General features: G+C 36.6%; 2 protein-coding genes and 1 non-coding gene across 8 annotated transcripts in view; 2 read left to right on the top strand and 1 right to left on the bottom strand.

The window, feature by feature from the left end:
- Window positions 1-44: 44 nt before the first annotated feature.
- Window positions 45-7,612, bottom strand: LOC127971366 (transcription initiation factor TFIID subunit 7). Of its 3 annotated transcripts, none has more exons than XM_052574315.1 (13): window positions 7,517-7,612; window positions 7,148-7,175; window positions 6,809-6,885; window positions 5,428-5,506; window positions 5,145-5,278; window positions 4,872-4,995; window positions 4,692-4,750; window positions 4,196-4,268; window positions 3,772-3,882; window positions 3,504-3,698; window positions 1,784-1,896; window positions 1,213-1,272; window positions 45-377 (listed from the first exon to the last, which is right to left on the bottom strand). In XM_052574315.1, exons 1-13 carry the CDS (start codon window positions 7,595-7,597, stop codon window positions 333-335), a joined length of 1,179 nt encoding a protein of 392 aa, XP_052430275.1. In that variant the 5' UTR covers window positions 7,598-7,612; the 3' UTR covers window positions 45-332. The 3 variants fall into 3 exon arrangements, with proteins under 3 accessions (XP_052430275.1, XP_052430277.1, XP_052430278.1); XM_052574317.1 differs by having other exon boundaries at window positions 7,148-7,181; window positions 7,344-7,576; XM_052574318.1 differs by lacking the exons at window positions 6,809-6,885; window positions 7,148-7,175; window positions 7,517-7,612 and adding an exon at window positions 6,247-6,761.
- Window positions 7,613-8,016: 404 nt separating this feature from the next.
- trnae-uuc (transfer RNA glutamic acid (anticodon UUC)) lies at window positions 8,017-8,088 on the top strand. The gene has a single exon. It is a non-coding gene; the product is annotated as a tRNA-Glu (tRNA).
- A 1,385-nt stretch (window positions 8,089-9,473) lies between these two features.
- Window positions 9,474-21,101, top strand: part of LOC127971145 (ETS-related transcription factor Elf-1-like) — a 40,456-nt gene continuing 28,828 nt past the window's right edge. Inside the window, exon 1 of one of the 4 annotated variants that reach the window (XM_052573958.1) lies at window positions 9,474-9,807. The gene's annotated coding sequence lies outside the window, so the exon portion shown is untranslated. Of the gene's footprint in view, window positions 9,808-19,625; window positions 19,948-21,101 lie in introns of those variants that run through there. The other 3 variants (XM_052573961.1, XM_052573959.1, XM_052573957.1) reach the window with 3 other exon arrangements.

Below are 21,101 nucleotides of genomic sequence, written 5' to 3'. Positions count from 1 at the left end.
AGTATAATTCAGTGGAAACAACTGCAGACAGAATCATCTAGAAGTCTAGTATGATTTTCCAGTTTATTGACCACCATAATGGGAGTAGCTTACAAATTTGCAGGCTTAAGGAGCAGAAGAAGTAACGTCACAAAAAGTACAAATACACAATCTTGCATGAGATGAAACTTGTGTGACGAGCATTCAGTTGAATATGTTGACAATATTTCTATGAGTCTCAACACAAATGCGATGTCCAAATTTAGCTAATACATGCAGTAAAGTCAATGATGTGTTCAGCAGTTGCCTCTGGTCAGAGTCATTGTATTGCAGTATCTTCGTAATCGTGAGCATCACTTCTCGATCAGCGAGTCCAGCTGCTCTTGAAGGGAAGCCAGCTGTTGGAACAGAATAGCAGTGATGGATGGCTAGCAGTAGGGGTATAATTGAAGGCTAAGTACAATATGTTCAACAACACCTCCAACGTTGTAACTTTTTTCCATCGAGCCATTTGTCAGTTTAGGTGTAAAACAAACAGTGACAGCAGAAACAGACATTGGCCAAGGGTTATGGTGAATCAGTAAAGCATGTAGTTCATTTACTTACCAGTGTTATATAAAGAACACTACTCTCACCAAGAGCAATGGGAATATGTGGAATTAAGTTACGGATTTGACATATTAAATGCATTAAGGGAATTCATATAAATTGGATTCCAATTAAAAAGCTCTTGATTCTATTTGATTTGATTACAAATCATCTGGGAATGTTTTACGTTCTAATATAGATTTTATCATACTTGTAAGAAAAAAATCACTTTTAGCTATTGCTTTAAATTAAACTGTGAATAGATGCGTATATATGATATTCATGCATTTAAAAAAAAATATATATATAGGATAGACTCAAAAAATATTTGTGTTAATTTGACTATGCTAGTTGTGCAACATGTTTCTTATTCACAAAAAAAAAAAAAAAAAAAAACAAGTTCATATGAATCGTGTGTTCAGGAATATGACTACACTGGTTTCACTGTATGTTTTTACTAAACTGACCAATTTATAAGAGCTCTTTGTTTGTAAATCAAAATACACTGGTCACAATGGCATGGAGTAAAAGGTCTTGGGAATTTAAAGAATTTATATTGAGATTTTTCAAATCATGATTAATTTTAAAAATATTTTTACCCGGTCCAAATGTATATAGACTTTTGGTATATGTATGCAGACTCACCTGTTGCATCTCTTGCTCTTCTTGATGAATCATACCATTCAAAAGACCCTGGAAACGATCCTGTAATAAGGGAAAAAGAGAGACTTTATCTAGCCGACAGTAAGTCGTTTTGATGCTGGCCGTTTGTGGATGTCTTAACTGCTCGTACACACATTTATTTGATTTGTGACCCTGTGAACGGACCTTAGACATGTATGACCTTTCCTTGTCCCCTGTGACTGTAATAACCATGGACAAATTTAGCCAGCATAGTGCTCACAGGCCAACCGAAGTGACATTGTTAAACCACATGTCCAACCCCTTTCCACAGCGTCAAAATCCTCCCAATGGAGCAGCTGCCAGAGCAGTGAATTTTATGCTTTTTGTGAGTTATGTAAAAACAGCTAAAGGCAGAAATGTAATATTTATGCCTTAAAAGGACTACAAAAACTTGCCTTCGTAGGTTTATTCAAGGCCATTTTAAAGGACTGTACTGCATAAAAACAGTGTCACCAAGGCTGTGTGTATACATGTTGTACCATGCCAGAAAAAGTGGCATGCTACATATTTAGTGCAGGTGAATGAAACTCACCCTGAGTGCTTGATTTTCCACCTCCATTATCAATTTCTCCTGTTCCTTCTTGCGTTTACGTGTGTCCTGAAGCTTGGCCTTCAAATTGTTGATCTGCACCTGATACTCCATTACTGCAGATCAAATAGAGATCGTGAGCCCTACACATGAGCCCTAGTTAACACTCGTACAGATTTAGTCATAGACCCTGGATGACAAATTGAGCTCTCTTTTACCTTCGAGAGCTAGTTAATCTGCAAATGCTCATGTAATCAAAGGTCCCAATTATCTGTGAATCCTTCACACTCTAACTGTGCAGTCCTTCAGGCTGCATAAATACTAAATGCCACCTCTTACACCACTGCACTCTCAGAGAATTCAAAATACCTATTTCCATTGAGGGCATACACACCAAGACATCAAGAAAATGCATTGTGAGTTGTGGATTATATATAAAAAATGAATGACATGGAATTCGGGCATGCATACTTGACTTACATTCAATTTAAGACACATACCAGTTATAAAAGATGTGTTATTTGTCAAGAGAATATAACTTTTTTCATATCCAATTAATCAACCTACCTAGACAGCATTTTTAGGCATTGGCACATTTAAAATGCGTCTATAAAACACGTGTTAATATTTACACATAGTTTTTGTCTTTTAAGGACAATACCACTTTAAATTGGATTGAACTGGCATCTTATTACAGTCTATTGGAATAGAATTTTAATTGATTTGAAAGTTCAATATTAACCGTGCATAGAGAAACAACAACACTCTTGAAAAGGCTTCTAACTTAAAGGGATAGTTCACCCAAACCTGAAAATGTTGTCCTTAATAACTCGCCCTCATGTCGTTCCTCAAACACAAATGAAGGTATTTTTGATTAATTCCATTAGACAGCAAGGATCCTAACAAAATCAAGGTCTAGAAACGTCGAAAGGAGTGGGACATTGTTAAAATAAACCGTGTGACATCAGTGGTTCAACAGAGATTTTATGAAGCTACAAGAATACTTTTTGTGCACAGAGAAATAGAGCCGAATTTTGAATTAAGCTGTTATTTTTGTTTTCTTTGCAGACAAAAATAATTATCTAAACTTTGTAAAATTAGAACCACTGGATTATTTTAAATGATGTCCTTGCTATGTTTCTGGACCTTGATCGTGTTAGGATCCTTGTTGTCTATGGGAGTGTCAGAGAGCTCTCGGAATTCAGCAACAATTTCTTAATTTGTGTTCCGAAGATGAACGAAGATTTTACAGGTTTGGAACAACATGAAGGTGAGTAATTAATGACAGAATTTTCAGTTTTGGGCGAACTATCCCTTTAATAAGGTAACCCTATAGCTAAACCTTTAGCTTTGAAGAATAGCCTATGTGAACAAAACACATGGTGGCACAGCTCTAAGGAGCCTGCTTGTTTTTTCCCGGTTAAGTGCCAATGTGACGTTGAAGGCACCCTGCCAGCTGAGAGACAGACAATTGCGGGATGATGCCAAGGTCGGCCATGTCGGTATGGGTAAAGACTCCATCAGACAACCGGTACACCCATCTGACCTAAATACCGCAGCAGACTCATCATTCAAATGCTAATCTAGGTTGGATGTTGTTTGTCTGCCGATCTGCCTGCCTGTGATACTGAATTGCGGTTTTAAATTGGGCTTGAGCTGCTGTCCTGATAATGCACTGTGATTGATCAGACAACCCGTGCACCACCACCCACCACCACCCTACCGATCTGACTGTTACGGTCATTCTTGTCTCTGCTTCCGCCGGTCTCGTTCAGTTTCTCATGGAGCTGCCTGACCATGTCGTCTTCAGTGTCCATGATGTTAAGGTCGTCGTCCTCGTTTCGGTCAGCCTCCTCGTCCTCATCCTCGCTGCTGCTGCTGATGTCGTTGAAGATCTCGCGTAGCTCGTCATGTTGGACTACATTAGAAGAGAACTTTACACAGGGAGAGATATAGCAATAAAAGGCAGTAAGATTTGTGAGATCATTCACCTGAAGAGCCGTGACCCTTGTGTCCCGAGGTTCCAGGTGAAGACTCCAAGTTGGACAGAGATAAGCTGTTGTCAGGTTCTTTGGTCTCATCCTCAGCAATCACCTCCCATCCTGACCACAGGGTCAAGGTTCATATATCAATAATGCCTTTTAGCTTTTTGTTATATCACTGTGCTGCTGAGCTCCACAAATGTATTGGTGACTCATGTCAATTTTTCCTGTAATGCCGAGTTAATCCTTTAACTCTATTTCTTACAAAGTTGCTCCATTTCATTTGTGAGCAAGTCTGCCACCTGGTGGCAAGGCTGAGTATGACAGAAATGCTCAATTCTACAATAGTTATGACATTTGCGTCTAGAATTCTTGTGGCACTGGGATTGCAGCAACATGACAGGGGGAAACAACAGCAAGAAATAAAGGATACGAACACTGACGGCTTCGGCGTCTGTGCTCAAGAGCCTCTTCACCTCCTTTTCCACATCAGGAGACTCGATGTACTGCAGGATGAATCAGGTTAGAATTCAGCCCCAAGAAACATGTTCTCAAAAACTGCGTGCACGCTTTCAGACGCACACATAGTACTAACAGTAGAGACTGGCTGCAGACCAGAGAACACATTAGCAATTTAAAAAAGGAAGTCCAGTCAATAGCTAGCTGCAACGTAGCTGAGATTTATTCAAGAGTCAGAGAGAAAAACCTGCCACTAACTTGGCTGCCGTCACTTCAATCAAAGGAAGAGTCAGATTGCTTTCCTGCATACCTTGGTGGTAAATGAAGATGGAATGTGTTATTTATATGTAAATTGTAGCTTTTAGCATTAACTCATTTCTCTTTTCCTGCAAGAGTAAACATTTTTTCCCCAACTAGGGACCATAAAGGATTGTAGAATCATCAGAAAAATCCAAACCAAATGAGGTTACCTTCTTCTTCGCTGTCTTCCTGAACCGCCTCTTCCTCGTGTTCTTCAGAGGAAGCGTAACTGGAAGCAGACAGATGTAATTGGATATAAAATGGGTTTAATCATTCTAGCGCTGTCTCTCCAAACATTGACTCCAAACCAATTACGGGGAAATTCCAGTAGAGGAGTGGGAAGTACTTACTGCCATGGTTCCAAACAAATTTCTTGTCTTTTTCCTTGTCTTTCTTTTTGCCTTTGGAGTCTGTAGTGCCTGTGGGCTCCTCTAGAGGGGGGTACAGATCTCCATCCAGTGTGCATACCAGCATCTTAAACAGGAAGGCAGAGGAATTAATAGTGTTTTGGCCTTGTAGATGATGGGCTGAAGCTCATTAAAATGACTTGTCTCTCTTACCCAAGACTGCAAAGGGGAAATTTAATTCAAGACTCTCTACGAAACTTCTATTTAAAGTCTTACCTGACAGATGTCGGCAGTCTTATAGAAGGTCTTTTTGTCAACCGTTTTTAATGACTCCAGGATGCAGGGTAAATCCACTAATTTACATGCTAAAGGGACACGATCTACACGTACAATCCCATGGCGACCATCAGCTAGGAATATGGTAACAAATTTCATGAGCAATATTTTTGCACAAGAAATTGACAACATTCAGAGTCTTTTTAAAATGTACGGAAGTAAATGGCAAATACTTCTTTGTTCAGTGTAGTTCATCTGAATTTCTCACTTGCACAGAGCTTACCATGTAACTCGATAGTAAGTCTGTCTTTTATGTTCATGCTGCTAGATTGGGCGATCCGTCTGACTGTGGAGGCATACTCCTAAAAAAAAAAACAATCCAGAAATAATTTTAATATGCAGATTAGGTGCTCAAGAAACATTTCTTATTATTATAAATATTGAAAACAGTTGAGCTGCTTAATATTTTTATGGAAACTAATACTTTTTTTTAGAATTCTTTGAACAGAAAGTTTGAAAGCACAGCATTTATATAAAATGGAAAAATTGCAGTGTAACTTTAAATCAATGTATTGTATCTTTGCAGAATAAAGGTTTCAGTTTCTTTTAAAATAATTATCTTACAGACCCCAAACATTTAAAGAGTAGTGTATTTACCCGGACATCTTATTACAGATGTAACATTTTGTCTGTGTCTGTTTTCTGACATGATGAAATGACAATCATTACATACAGTGTCTGAATGTACTCTCCTGTATTCCAGTGTATCACACACTTGTCTTATTTAATTATAACTGCGCCTTGCAGAATTTTGTTCCTTCATGTATGGATTAACGTCATTTGTCTCAACTGGAAAAATTAACAATCTTTATTGATGACGATTTTTAAAAAAATAATAATTTAGGGCTGCAAAACCATTAATCGCATTCAAAATAAAAGTTTGCTTACATTCTATATGTTTGTGTACTCTGTATATTTATTATGTATATATAAAAGCACACATTTTTATATTAAGAAAAAAAGGTTGAGTAAAGAATGGTTGAGTAAAATTTTTATTTTTGTTTTCTTTGCACAAAAAAGAAGAAGAAAAGTATTCTCGTACCATCGCAAAACTGAAGTTGAGCCACTGATGTCACATGGACTGGGAACATTTCAGTTGCATTGCTGTCTATGGAGGGTCAGATAGCTCTCCAATTTCATAAAAAAATATCTTAATTTGTGTTCTGAAGATGAACAAAGGTTTTACGGGTTGGAACGACATGAGGGTGAGTAATTAATTACATCATTTTCATTTTGGGGTGAACTAATAACCCTTTAAGGTGTCCTTGTTGCACATTACATATACTTACTATTATAATCACACTTAATCATGTGTAATTGCACACAAGTAACCATAAGCCAAACCCTATTCCTAACCATATAGTAAGAACATGTATTTACTTAATATTACTCAGTACTTAAATGTATAATCACACTGTAACAAAGACACTTTGTAATAAAGTGTAACCTAATAATTATGAGTCAAACAACAATGATCTAAAAATATCAGATATTTAAAGGCACTTGATGGAATTGTTTTGGGAGTGTGTACCTTACTTAAATACTGTGTGCAGACTTTGCACTATTATAGGGTGGTAAAAAACAAAACAAAAAAACATTCTGACCTGTGGGAGCCGAAGAACAAACTGACTCTCCAGCTCATGAGGAGCATCTTCTTTGCTTTTGGAGCCTACCTTTCCCACTGAAACAGAGAAAAGTCTTGAAATACGACCTATTTATTCACATTTATTACACATTTACACACACAAACACGCACACACACACAAACATATGTGGTTATTAAATGTTAATAACTTATACCAAGGTAGGCACTAAAGGAATACCACGATCTTGAAACTCAGAATCCCATGTGAATAACACTGTATGTTATGATTGACACATCGCAACGCCTCTTTTTTGTTACTAGAAGAGAAACTAATTCACTAATGTAAGCATGCTAGTACCTTTCGTTTTTGAGGTCATCTTTGGTTCCTAATTCTGCACAAAAATAGAAAAAGACATGTTGTTTGCATATAAAAGCAAAATGTTTGCAAACTATGTGATGGCTGTTTTAACACTTTTTAGGAATAACAATTATTTTATAGAGACCCATACTAAAAAAATATATTACAATAAAAGCGTGTTAATGAGAATACTCACCGAAATGACGTTATATAAAGTGTGAAAAGGATATAAGCGTCAGATATAATAATTGTTAAGTATTCGGTTCTTTAAAATACACAAAGAATAAAATGGTTATAATAGAAAAGTTATCATGAATTATACACGGAGTAAATAAACAGATTTTTGAGAGAGAGAAAATAAAAAGTTACTAATATTGCTGTGCCTCGGCGAACTCTCTGCTGCTGCTTCTGTGGATTAATTGGCGGGTCACAACCAGCTTTCAGGTGCATCGCGCCACCTCCTGTGGTGGAGTGTGGAGTGATTTCAGTCTACTATATTCTATTCTTAAGTCCACTATTCTTAATTAATTTTAAAATAGTATTTTATTATTTTAACAGATCCTTTTTTGTGTTTAATACGTTGCAGATTGAAAATTCGTTGCATTCTCAGTTCTGTTCAGCAAACCGTCTCGCGGAAGCTCAGCCTATGTTAGCGCTTCACTGCCACCTGCTGTCCGCTGTGTGAAAAGAAGCTGCGCATCGAAACCTGCTAACACGGTCTATTAACACAATTTCAGAGATTGTAGCGACTGGACAGCTGAGTCGGTGAACACTTGTGTGGCCATAGGAAAACCAATATGATTGCATAAATAATAAAATATTAATTACATACCAAATAAATAAGTAAATACCAAGGTTTCTCTTCATCGTCCCATATGGTCTAGCGGTTAGGATTCCTGGTTTTCACCCAGGCGGCCCGGGTTCGACTCCCGGTATGGGAAGGACTGCTTTTAGCTTATATATGTGGATAACAAGAAATTTCTGTAAAACAATTAGTAAACAACAACAACAAAAATAAAAGATCATGTAAAGCGGTGTAATGCAACAGAAACCCAATGTAAATGTTGCATTTAAATACATTTTAAAAACACCTAGTGTATTACGTATGTCTGGAGGGAGATCCAGAGCGGAGTGCAAATGCTCAGATTTTGATTAAAGACCGATACAAACACCCCCTCCCCCCCAGCGAATTAATTTGCACGGATTAATTGTTTTCAGATCAAGACTAGCAATGTGCGCTAATTAAGTTATTTATTGTGTTAATAATGTAACAGTATTTATCCACAAAGAACATTATGAGCACGAATGGCATAGTTACCAAAAAGGTCAGTAAAATACAATAAGGAATTATAGAAAGTTAACAGACACATACATTTAGACTTTTTTTTTTTTTTTTACTTATTCATGTGAAACTCGTTAAATATTACTTCCTTCAAGATGTGTGACTCATTGTGTAAGAAACCCAAACATATTCAAGAAACATAATTGTTAAAGGGAGAGACGATGTGATTATGTGCTTTTTAGAAAGAAAGAAAGAAATTTATTTATAAGAAAGTAAGTATATTGTTCTGTGTTTTTATTTCTACGTTTCTCATTAGGTTTTAGGCCCTAAAATATGTACTGTTCAATTAGTTTATGGGGAAAATTGCTTTTTAGTATATTAAAATGTTATAAATTAAATGAGAAAATAATACAGTTAAAAGTGTGAGAAAATGTATCACATTTTGTAGGTATAAATAAGTAAATCCCCTGACCACAAATAACACTACTACCATTGAATTCCCCAAACAGGCTATTCCGAGAATGGGCGGGACGGACGGTGTGAATAAGGGGTCATCTGAATTTGTTTTTAAATCACAAACGAACGGTCAGTATAATTAAGGGGTTGTCTGAATTTGTTTGACGTAACAAATTAGCGCTCGATCACCTGCAGCACCATAGATATTTCTATTTACACAACAAGGAATCTATGCCAGCGAAATAGAATGATCACTTTATAACAAAAGCGAAGTTTTTACTGCCAATATTATGTTAACAGAGATTATTTGTAATACGATAATTTATGTGCAATAGGCTGAGGATTAAATAAAAATAATAATAAAGCAACGTGCTGTTTCGGAACAATTGGAGATGTTTCTCAAAGCTAAGGCTAAATTCACATGGAGGAAACGAGTCAGAACTGTAAACACTGCTCACATAAACGAAGTCTTATGTTTGGTCGAGAATGTGCTGACGTCACCCATCCCATCTACAATCCCGAAAGACGCGTCACTTCAGTGATTACACAGGAGCGTTTTAGTTTGACGCTTCGCTCGCTTTGCCTTGTAGACGCTGAACCCTGGACCAATCGCTTTCGAGGGAAAATGTGAGCGCAAGGAATTCCCCACGCACTGAAAACAGTATAACCTTATGTTAGGAAAGAGAAAGCGACGGAGCTCGATTAGAGCTTAAAAAAACAATGAGCTTTTAGAAGATTTTTTTCTTTGTAAAAGGGGATAAAGTTATTTCGGTTTAACAGGACTGAATCGGGAAGGAGGATTCAGATGACAGATTGCTCAGGAATTGCTTCATGATTGCTTCATTGAAATTATCCGAGCGTGTCCATCACTTCCCCCACGCTAACATTTAAACCTGTACAATTATGGCACGTTAAAATGAAGGTAAGAGTTTGTAAAGTTTACACTGTCTCTTTACAATGTTCTTGTTATTCTAAAAGCCATTACTTAAGATTTTATAGTTGTTGTTTTTATTATTATTATTGTTGTTTTATATAGTTTTTGGTGAATTTGAGACTGTAGGATTTTTAGAAGTTTCTTTTTGTTTGTCAGTGGCTGCATGTGCAATGCATTGAATGTACACGCACAGTTTGTTTAATGCAGGTTTACACGGAACCTCTTGGATTTGCTGACATTCCATAAACCAGCATATGTTTGTCATCATTCTGATCTGACTGTTCTGATCCGAATAGCCCACAGGATAGCTTGATCCACTGTTCTGTTGTGTTCCTCTCCCATAAATGTGCAATGAGTTGTTCCAGCATGATTCCGGGCATGTGACAATAATGACTGGGTTCAGAGTGAGAATCTCTTGTTTCAGGCTGACATTGCTGGTCAAGACAAAGTAAGAGCTTCACGTGAGTGTGAACGATCAGTTATCCAGTAATGCTGGGGCTTGTGGTGCATCCGTGATTTCATCCAGACCAGGACTTATTTGTGGATATATGTTTAAAACTGTTTTTTCTTTGTGTCATTTTCACTACTTGTAACCAAGTTCAGATATTAGCCAAGGCTTGGAGTAAAAATGCCACAAGAGAGAATAAAATGCCATTGATGTGTGGGCAAAAGTGCTTATTTTTACCCGTTATCTGATAAAACATAGTAACCAGACAGTTATGTAAAACATGATAGCAGATAATTTATTGTACAGATTTGGGTGTAACAGACATAATTTACATTTATTTATCTGTAGTAAAACTAAGGAATAAGGTTAAAGTGACATGAACATCCAAGACAAATCACCTATTTCAGACTTTGCTTCTTATGATATGTGGCAATTAGTGTGTAATTTCATATTGTAACAGAATATCAAATCTGCTGATGCATGCAACCTCATTTGGCGTGATGTTTTCTTAATTAGTTTTCTTTATTGGTGGCTTGATGTCTCACCCATTGTCTAACTGTCTAAATGTTTGCCAGATGTTTACATGTTTTAGGATAGAAAGCTCCCCTGTGAGACATGTATATTGAAGTATCTGTTTGGCTGCAGTGTTCTCAGCGTTCTGACCATTGGGAGGTGCTGGGGTCAGGGAGTATTCTTGTGTATTCCTGCCTTGGGAGTTTGTGATTTTAGTCAGCTTGTTTCATCCAAAAATGTTATCAGCTGGTTCCGATACCCCCTCCCATTACAACAGCCCCCCTCCAAGACCTCGCACACCCCAGAGGCCTTTAGATAGCTGGAAATTCCAGTCTTCTGAAACTAATTATCCTCAATGAGAGGCACTAAATATACCTCTTAGTTGGCGCTGTCTTGAGTCTTTTCTTTCAGAAATAGAGTGCTTGGTTCTTCCCCTATTTCTTGTTGTGACTTTGTGTCTCAGAACTCATGCCCAATGACCCTATTGTGCCTTTGAACTGGATTCCCAGAAGGCACAAAGGGGCTCTCAGATGCTCTTTCTGCTTCTTTTAGCAGATGAGGCACGTGGCTTGAGATATCCTAGAATGACAATGAGAGGTATGCAGGAAGCCTCTGTGTAGGGAACATCCCCAGTGTTTGCTGTAGAATATGTGGCCATGACCGTGACTCCCATGTGAATACAGAGCCAAGTCAAGAAGAGTTATTCTAGGGCAGATTGACCCAGCTCATTCCACTCTGTTCCTGGCCCGATGGTGTACAGAAAATCACATGAGATATGACTTAATGGGCTGGCTATTGATTTTTCTCCACATTTGAAGACATCAGACTTTATAAACTCTGCATCCAGGAACTGCATCACAAGGGCATCATCAGCTGAGAGCTTGCTGCAACATGAGCCGACTCCTTGCAGACAGACTACAAGAATCAGCAAAGATATCTGTGCTAGGACAGTGTGCATAATATGCTGCCTCATTTTTCTTTGTGTGAGACTTCACCATACATTGTCATACGACTCACAACATGTCCAGAAAATGGGTTTGGTAATTGTCTGTTGGGTAATTCCTGAAAATATATCCTCATAAATCTCCTAAATATGGCTTTCAGCTTTAGAATGCTGACAAGAACATGCCAAATGATATGTCTCTGTCATATAATGAGTGAGCAAAACGTTAAGTCAATAGGCTTCCACAAGGTGGTGGTGTTCATATTTTAAGCTCAACAATTAGGATGGATGGAACCATCTTAACCAATTTAAAGAACTGTCATTTGGCCATTTGGGCGAGTGTGGTCATGCCACTGAAATAGATTCATTGTTGCTGGACATTCTTTTTTTTATTCAATAATTTTAAACGTTTTGGTTTTCTGAGATGCTTTCTTTATTGTTAATGTTATCAAGCTTGCTAATAGTGCTGTCAAACGATTAATTGCGATTAATCGCATCTAAAATAAAAGTTTTGATTTGCATAATATATATGTGTGTGCTATGTATATGTATATAAAACATTTAAGAAAAATATGTTATGTTTATATATTACATATATTTATGTGCAACATAATATAAATATATAAATGTATATGCATGTAAATATTTCTAAAATATATACTGTATGTGCGTGTATTTAAATATGCATGGTAAATATACACAGTACACATACATATATGTTATGTTTTGATGAAAGTGCAAAAACAATGTTCAAGTCACTGGTAAAAAATGTGTTAAACTACAAATGAATCAGCTAGTTTAGGAATTTATGGAGCTATATGTATAATGCATATCGTGCTTGTTGAATTGTTTTTGTAAAAAAAATTATAAATATATATATATATATATATATATATATATATATATATATATATATATATATATATACACACATACATACATATACATATACATACATATATATATATATATATATATATAAATACATACATATATATATATATATATATATATATATATATATATATATATATATATATATATATATATATATACTTGTTATATAAACCCTTACAAACCTCATTTAATGAAAAATATAATTATTTCTAGCAAGTATAAAAAACATTGTTAATATAATCAGAATCAGTCATGCAGAAAAAAATAAACTGTTGAGCCATTATATTATCACAAAAGAGACTCAAAACAGGATTATAATATTAGTCATTCGTTTAACTGTTTGTAATATTACAAATTAAGGCAGTGCTCTGTACTGTGTTGTAAATTTTTAAGTTGTGTCTTTCAATTGCATTTTATTGTTAAAATAAAAAGAAACTGATACTACTGTATATGGAAAGGTGCACCATATTAGTTTAATGCACTATAACTGATGTTATGAAATTTTAGAAGTTATAGGCCTTTTGCTCTGTTCCTCATAAATTACTGTTGAGAAATTGTTCTTGGTGAAGTAAGAGGTGGAGATGGGTGATTCTCACACATTACTGTTATGTTTCCATAATCAGACAAGTCATTTTGATTTGAAGCCTTTTCCTGACGCATTTCCTTACCGTTATAGCACAAGCGTGTAATTCAGAAAGATATCTTGTCTTCTGTTTGCTTTCACATTAGATTAATATTTAGGTTAGTGTAATGTTATGTTGCTGTAACCTTGCTGTTCGGAGGGCAGCCAAATATGTGGGAGTCTTATTAAGCAAAGGCATTATAAAGATACAAGGCCGACTGTCTTTGTTTTGACTGAAGAAAGACAAATATGTAAAGCTTGGGTAGTTTTTAGCGGGTGCATCTTATTGCTGATGTTGGTAAGAGGTGGAAGGTTTGCTCCAGTTTAATACATTGACTGAACTTTCAATATAATTAGAGAGCGTTTTCTACAGTGGCTTTAAATTAGATTTTACAATTCATGTTTTCAGGTCCCTCTCTGTTTGAGCAGACCTCAAATGACATGCTAACATTTGTTTTTATTCAGTGTGTGGAAAAAAGGACGTGGGATGTTATGTAAGTAAATGTTCTTAAGTGTGTTTGAGTTGGTCCATTAAAGGGGCAGATGTGACTAATTCATCCAGCTGATTTACACTTGAGAGTAAAAACTAATGTGTGGAGTATCACGGCACATTAAATGAGAGTCTGTTAGTTCTGTATATCATTGCCAGTGTGCCTCAGTCCAATGAAATGTTCATTCAGCGAATGTCTCGCTAGACAGGGATAAAATAAAGCAAAGTAAAAATTTTTTTTACAAATACTGTACCTGTTTACTTATTTATTTTGCTTTCATTTTAAATGGCAATTTCCGAACAATTGGTCGTTCCTCCCTCAGGCTTGGATTTCAATTATTTAAGTAAACCGAGACATTAGGTATTCATCTAGTATTCATCTAGTAGCATAATGCTTTCCAGTGTCTGGTCCTCAGAGAGAAAACATACCATTCGACCATTTAAGCTCTAAAACAGAGCCCACAAGCATCATTACCAGCTCAGTTTATGTTGTATTTTACTATAATGTTGGTGAAAGGCAGTGGCAATTTCACGGTCTGTGATAAATGACAAGTTAGACTGATAAAGAATTAGGTTTACTTTAAATAGTGTCATGTGTCTCAGTGGTTTTATATTGTGTTTTTCCTCTACAGCTCTGGTCAATACTCTCCATCCACATGTGTTATTTGTACTGTCTGGAATGTTGGCCTTGCTCTTTGTGTAATGTTTAATTAGTTGAGGTTCTGTGAGGATTGTATACTGTCCGGTAAGAGATAGTTACGTTCTTATTCAGACCAAATAATATTCCCCTCATATTTTGTAAAGAGATTTCCATTTTAAAAGGACAGTTCACCCAAAAATAACTTTTTATTGTTGTTGTACACAAAAATACATATTCTTCCAAATTTCTTCTGTTCCACAGATGAAAGGAAGTCAGTCGTGGCCAGAATTATTGACACCCTTGGTAAAAATAAACAAAGAGCCTTTGAAAATAAATCTGCATTGTTAATCCTTTTGATTTATTATTTAAAATGTTCACAAAAATACACATACAAATACACATTGGTCAACATTATTGACACCCCTAGAAATTATTATGAGCCAAATATCTCTCATAAATATATTCCCCTTCATATTTTCTCTGTATTTGTAGCACACCAGGGTGACAACAAAGATGAATTTCTCCAGCCATGGCTTCCTCACAGGAATATGAGTGAAAACAAAGGCCAAATTCCCTTAATCAATCATCACAAGAGAAAACCCCAAAAATATAGTTCTGACGTGCAAGAAAAGATTTACAAAATAGAAAGTGGATTCAAGAAAAGAGATAAAGCTTTGGAAATTCCCATTTCCTCCATCAGGACAATAATTCCAGTGATCAGAAAATGTTACAAACCTGCCTGGAAGAGAATGTCTAAACTGTCTTATTGCAAGGTGAGGAGGATAGCTTGAGTGGCCAAACACTTTCCCAGGATCAACTGGAGAATTGCTGAGTTTTGGTGTCATAAAGCCTCAAAAACTGATCAAACATCAGCTACATCATCACGCTATTTTGGAGGGTTTTGAGAAGACAATCAAGAAAAGAAAGTGCCCTCACCCAATAACAAACTATAGCATATTCATTTGCCAGACACGACTGGATCTCCAAATAGGTTCTGTGGTCAGATAGCTTTTTGTCAGAAAACTCACATGATGGGTTTGGTGCATAAAGGGGTAAAAAATTCCCCATGTGTACAACAAAATATACTGCTATACTTTTTATTTTTATGTAGTGGATCTATTTTTCTGCCAGAGGCTCTCGATATATTGTTCAGATGAAATGATGATTCTATCAAATACCTAAAGATTAAAAATCAAAACCGGTTTCAAAAAACGTTGTATAATTTATAATCTTCCATCAAGACAATGATCAAAAAAACAAAAATCAAGAATGAGTAACTGAGCATAAAACAAAGATCATGCCATGCTCATCTCAGTCCTCAGAACTGGAACTCTGTAGAAAATAAATGAGTGGGGTGAACTAAATATAAGCGCCAGCATCGCGCTGGAAATCAGAAAAGTCTGGAGTGATTCTGGGTGAAGGAATGGTCTCTAATCTCTTGTCTGGAGTTCTTCAACCTCATCAGGCATTACAGCTGAAGATTGACTGAGCTGTTATCTTTGCAAATGGAGGTTTAGAAAAGTGTCAATAATTGTCCCCAACATGTATTTGAGAATAGCTTTTATTGTGATAATGGTTTTACTTCAGTGAAAGGATAGGTTTTTTGTGATTTTTAATTATTATTATTATAATTTGTTAAAAGATTTAAAGGATTAACAAAGCAGATATTTACCAAGGGTGTCGATAAAACTGGCCCTGACGGTAGGTTTGTCCGTAGGAGTCAATGATAATTTTCATTTTAAATTTGAATCAAACTGTTATAATGGCTGAGAATTATGAGCTGTTCTCAAACTAAACATTCTTTTTATGACAGTCAATGTGGTCTTGCTGAATTCCACCTTTAATGTTTTCCATGTTACCTAACCAGTTTTAAGAAATGTAAATTACAGTGATACCAAATCTTGACTCTTGAGCTGATATTAAACTTGAAATGGTAGTCTAAATTGCTGGAGGTGTTTTTTCTTTCTTTTTCTTTTCTTCAGTAGGAGTGTCTTTATTTACCTGTTAGAGACGTGGACACTCTACCGAATATTGTGGTGGGTCATGGAAGCAATGACTCAGCACCTTAGTACAGTAACAGAATTTCCTTAGAAACTCCCTGAAAATCCCACTTCACATTCACATCCACTCATTTCTTACTGAGGTCAGGAATGTTGTATCTATCCCACATCTTTCGTTATTCTTAACTGACAGGATTCCTCAAGGTTGACCAGATGCAATCGTTTGGTCCATATAAAAGTTGTTACCTGGGAATCCTGTGGATTGTGGCATGGCATTCAATTAACCTTTACTTTGTCAGTGTATTGAAGCATGTAATGAACTGAATTCTGGTCACCAAGGACTTTAGAAGGTCATGTTTGTGGTAAAAATTGTTGGTAAAGCTAATTTTAAGCCAGAAAAACCTTGTTTTTCATCCACATACAGGTATGTGTTTAAAAACATAATTCTAGACACCACATTTCAGTGTTTTTCTCATATATTGACCTCATGGCCTTTCTGTCTGGATTTAATTAGAATGCTTCACTGCCTTTTTCTCTTGCCCCTTGGTCCTTTGAGGACGGCCCTTAACCAGGATGCTATGGAGGGAGGGCTTTTCTTTGTGCACAAAGCCTCTTGAAGCAGTCACCACCTGACCTCAGTTTTTCACAAACAACACGACCAGCCCTGAGAAGTGCTTTGTCTTTGTCTATTATCTCAAGGCTATGCCTATTTTTGGACCTGTTCTAATATGCCACTGTTTTCCATCTCACAGTGATTTAATACATCATTATAAAGGGCACCCCAGAGTTCTGTTGCATCACAGATAATAAGCCATTTACAAGTTACATAATGTCCTCACTACAAACTGTAAAAATGTTATATCAAGACAGAACATGACTGAATTGACTTTAACCTAGGAATGAGTGTACATTAGCATTCCTGAGAGCACTTAAGCCACAGTTATATTTTTATGACAGCAATTCATTTGAAGTAAATTTGTACGAGGAGGAAAAAAAAAAGATCTACTCCGGACATGGGTAAAACCAAAGTGTGCCGTCTACGTTTTAAAACAGGCACACAGCAGAAAACGAGGCCTTCTTGTGGCTCAGCTGTGTTTAGTTTGGACTCAGTCATGCAGCGCTAGTAAAGGCGAGTGAGCTGGTTTTATTTTTAGGCTGTATAGGAAAGGTGTGTCTTTGAACTTTGTCAGCAAAGGCATGTGATCAGAGTCTGGTTGCTGTGAGGGCAACTGAATTCTCTCAACACTCTCTGTGGAGAAAAATTATTCTTCATTCATTTGTTTGCCGTTTATTTATATTGTAGTTTGAATGAATTATTTGTACATAATTTACTCACGCATAATTTATCCAAGGTCATAATTGTATAATAATGTTACTAAATATGTAATGACAGTGATTTTGTCCTGTCTTTTATTTCCATTGAAGCAAATATGACCTATTCATCTATTATTACATACAAACAAGCAAATTTGTTTGAACAAAAAGAGTTTCTCTTATTATAATTAGGTATAATTTTACTATGAATGATGTATTTGTTGGGTGCTGTGCCATTTCTAGGGAAACGCTGATATTATATGCAAATCTCATCTCTTTGTGCATCTATTTCAGTGATGTGGAGCCTGTTGGACTTGTTTGAAGTGTCCCGCTTGATGTCATAGACGGTTTATATATCATTGCCTCATGTCGTACATGTTGTTGGCATAGAGGAGCAGGTGCTCGCCATGTGTTTACACACTTTCTATCACGTTCTCATTGCTGAGTTGAACATAATACCCAGCACTCCACCTAATGGTACTTATTTTTCTCCATTTTCTTTCCTTTCCTGCTTTCTTGTAATCCTTTTTAGTCTGTAAAGGGTGGCGTATGTGCAATACATAATACTATGGCTTCATATTCTTAAGCTAGTTGAGACCACGCCCACTAGACAGAAGGTTGCCCAAGAGGCCTGACTGCTTTTTTTTTTTATACCCCAACAGTTCACCAATACAGTTAAGGTTTTAAAGAAAAAGGCAGGTAGTTGCCAGTAAGCCCTACACGACACTGAAGTTGGCAAAGGGTCAATTAAATGACTATTTGTCTGTTTAGAGTGCATTCACTGTCTCATTTACTCTTCTAAATGGTGCGCTGACAAAACCCACTGCACTTCAGCGCTTTTCACTAAGCCACACCATGCCACAGACCCTGGCTTCCTGTTTGTCATCTGGATTGTCTCAGAATAAAACGCGTGACAAGGGTTATGGCCCCATATGCGCAAAGTTAGGGTGATGAAACCTAATGAGATTGACATTAATTTGGTATCTTGGTCACTTTAATAGGGGTATTTGGCGCAGAGGATTCTACCTCATGTCCTGTAAGATTTTATTTCTTCTGTGGAACATAAAATATATTTTGAAAAATGTCTTAATGTTTATTTATGCAATCCAGTGTGGTTTTGGACCCCATTGAGGTTTACTGTATGGTTCTTCAGTTCTTAAAAATATATATTTTTGTGTTCCACTGAAGAAATTCATATGAGTTTGGAACAACATAATGGTGAGTAAATGATGATTCAGGTGAATTATCCCTTTAATGCTAAAATATTGGAATATAGCTGAAACTAGCTACAGAGTCAGATTCTGTACTTTCCCTTTGGTTGGAAGAGCATGGTGACGTAGAAATCAGTGGTAGGGCCTTGGATGAATTGGAAGTGTTTCTCGTCTGTGTTCTTTTCAACAGCACAACCAGGTGGGGCGGCTCGTCCAGTTTTATAACGCATGGGCTTTTTCATGCCTCATATCAAACATAAAGGCTGCTTTATGGGGTGTCATATAGCTTGGAGGACCACTCCCATTTCAGCATCTCAAATAAAAGCTCTGGCACCACCCAAAACAAGAACTACAAAAAGATCTAGTCAGTTGATGTGGATTTAGTTTTTGCTGTCCTTGAATCTTCTCGTTTTGAGAGAGCATTTCATCTGCGTAGAATTCCCCATTGCTTGTTGTACTCTTGCCACGTCTACGTAGAGCTGATGAAAACCTTTAAACTTTTACCCAGTCTTGTGTTACCCGTCTCGCATAGCTCAAGGTGTAGTCTGATTGTTACTTTGTCCTGGTTTCCCCTCCCCCACTGCACTCACTAGCCAATCGAAACTGCAGCTGGAGCTCACCTGAACTCATTTGCATATTAGCTCTGCCCTTGCAGCTGATTGGCCCCATGCTGAAGTTCTGTTTTACAGCCTGTCTGTCAGTGGTTACTTGGGGGATGAGTCACAGTGAGAGAGAGCTTTGCTTCTCAGTACTTCTCTTTTTTAAAGATTTCAGCCCGCTGCCATTGCCCTCCCCTACTCTGTTCTCGTTTTCGCTCTATCTACCACTAAAGTGAGTGGGAGAGGCAGAGGGCAGGTCAGTGTTCAACACCTTGAACATGCCATTCGATTCGCTGTAGACACACCCTTGGATTATTATTTTTTTTACTCTCGTCAACGTAATCTCTCGCTCTCTTTTTTTTAAATAAGATTATTTCTTTATTTTTACAACATTTTGATATGTTTTTCACCATAACCATGGAGTTTGACATGAAAGCCCTGAACCTTTAAGGTTAGTGTCCATTTTATATCTTTATGATGTAATAGTATGTATGCTGTTGTAGATCTATTAGAGTCATGTATCTGTTGTCTGCATTCTTTCCTTTGTAAGCATTATTGTTTATTACATATATACCCATTTATGCATTATACATTGTGTTTATTATGATGTTACGTTGTCTGATTTGCTTTTTAAGGTCAACATGTAAACACAGCATTTATATACCCTATATAAATGGGTATAGCCCTATATATATATACCCTATATTTTAATGCAGCTAAACAGTTAGCCTAAAATCTTTGCATTTGGATTACATTTAATAATCCCCTATTAGTCGGTTGATCGACAATTATATAGTAAATTGCTGCAGACATGTCTAAAAACAGTTTTAGCGCCATTTTCCCTACATGAAAGGCCTCTACCTAACAGAATTGTTACATCCATAGACTCCTAGTCGTAGATTGCATTCCTCTCAGTCAAACTTGTAGGTTGTTCCTCAAACACGTCTAAGATCAACGGGTGATAAGGCTTTCTCTTTCTATGCTCCTGTCCTTTGGAATTCTCTGCCTCTTGAACTTAGGGAAGTTCAGAATTATGATGTTTTTAAAGTTCAACTTAGGACATATTTTTTACAACTTGCATTTGCTTGTTGATTTTGTATTGTTTTTTTATTGTATTGATTATATTATGCAGCTTTTAAAGGCACTTTATAAAATACTTAAAAAACTTATTTTTTTTGCAGTCATAAAAATCTAACTAAGCATTTATTTAGGCATTGATATTTAAACGTTTGTAGTCACATGTTTTGCAAAGTATCATTGCCTTATATGGGTACCGAGTGTGAGGTTGGCAATCATGTTTTGTAAGTCATTGGCCAAGCCCAAATGACGGTTAAAGTGGGTTGCAGTGTCAAAATAAACTTTTTGATTAAATCTTTTCCCCTGTTTAAGCTATATGCTCACAAAGCTGCAACCGATGCACAATGCATATAAATAATCTTAGCACCAATGTGCTTTTTGTTCGCGTAAGTGATGGTTTTGCTGTTAGAGTGTGTCATTGATTCCATTACGTGGGCTTGTAGATTTCAGTTTGATTTTAGACTGGCTTATCAGGCCTCATCATTGCCGTGAAACCTGGTCTGAATGTTGCTTATCCTGTTGTGCTAA

Source organism: Carassius gibelio, chromosome B14, assembly GCF_023724105.1.
Source record: "Carassius gibelio isolate Cgi1373 ecotype wild population from Czech Republic chromosome B14, carGib1.2-hapl.c, whole genome shotgun sequence".
NCBI lineage: Eukaryota > Metazoa > Chordata > Actinopteri > Cypriniformes > Cyprinidae > Carassius > Carassius gibelio.
Note: the sequence above shows the minus strand (reverse complement) of the source record. Positions and strands in the feature narration are given on the sequence as shown.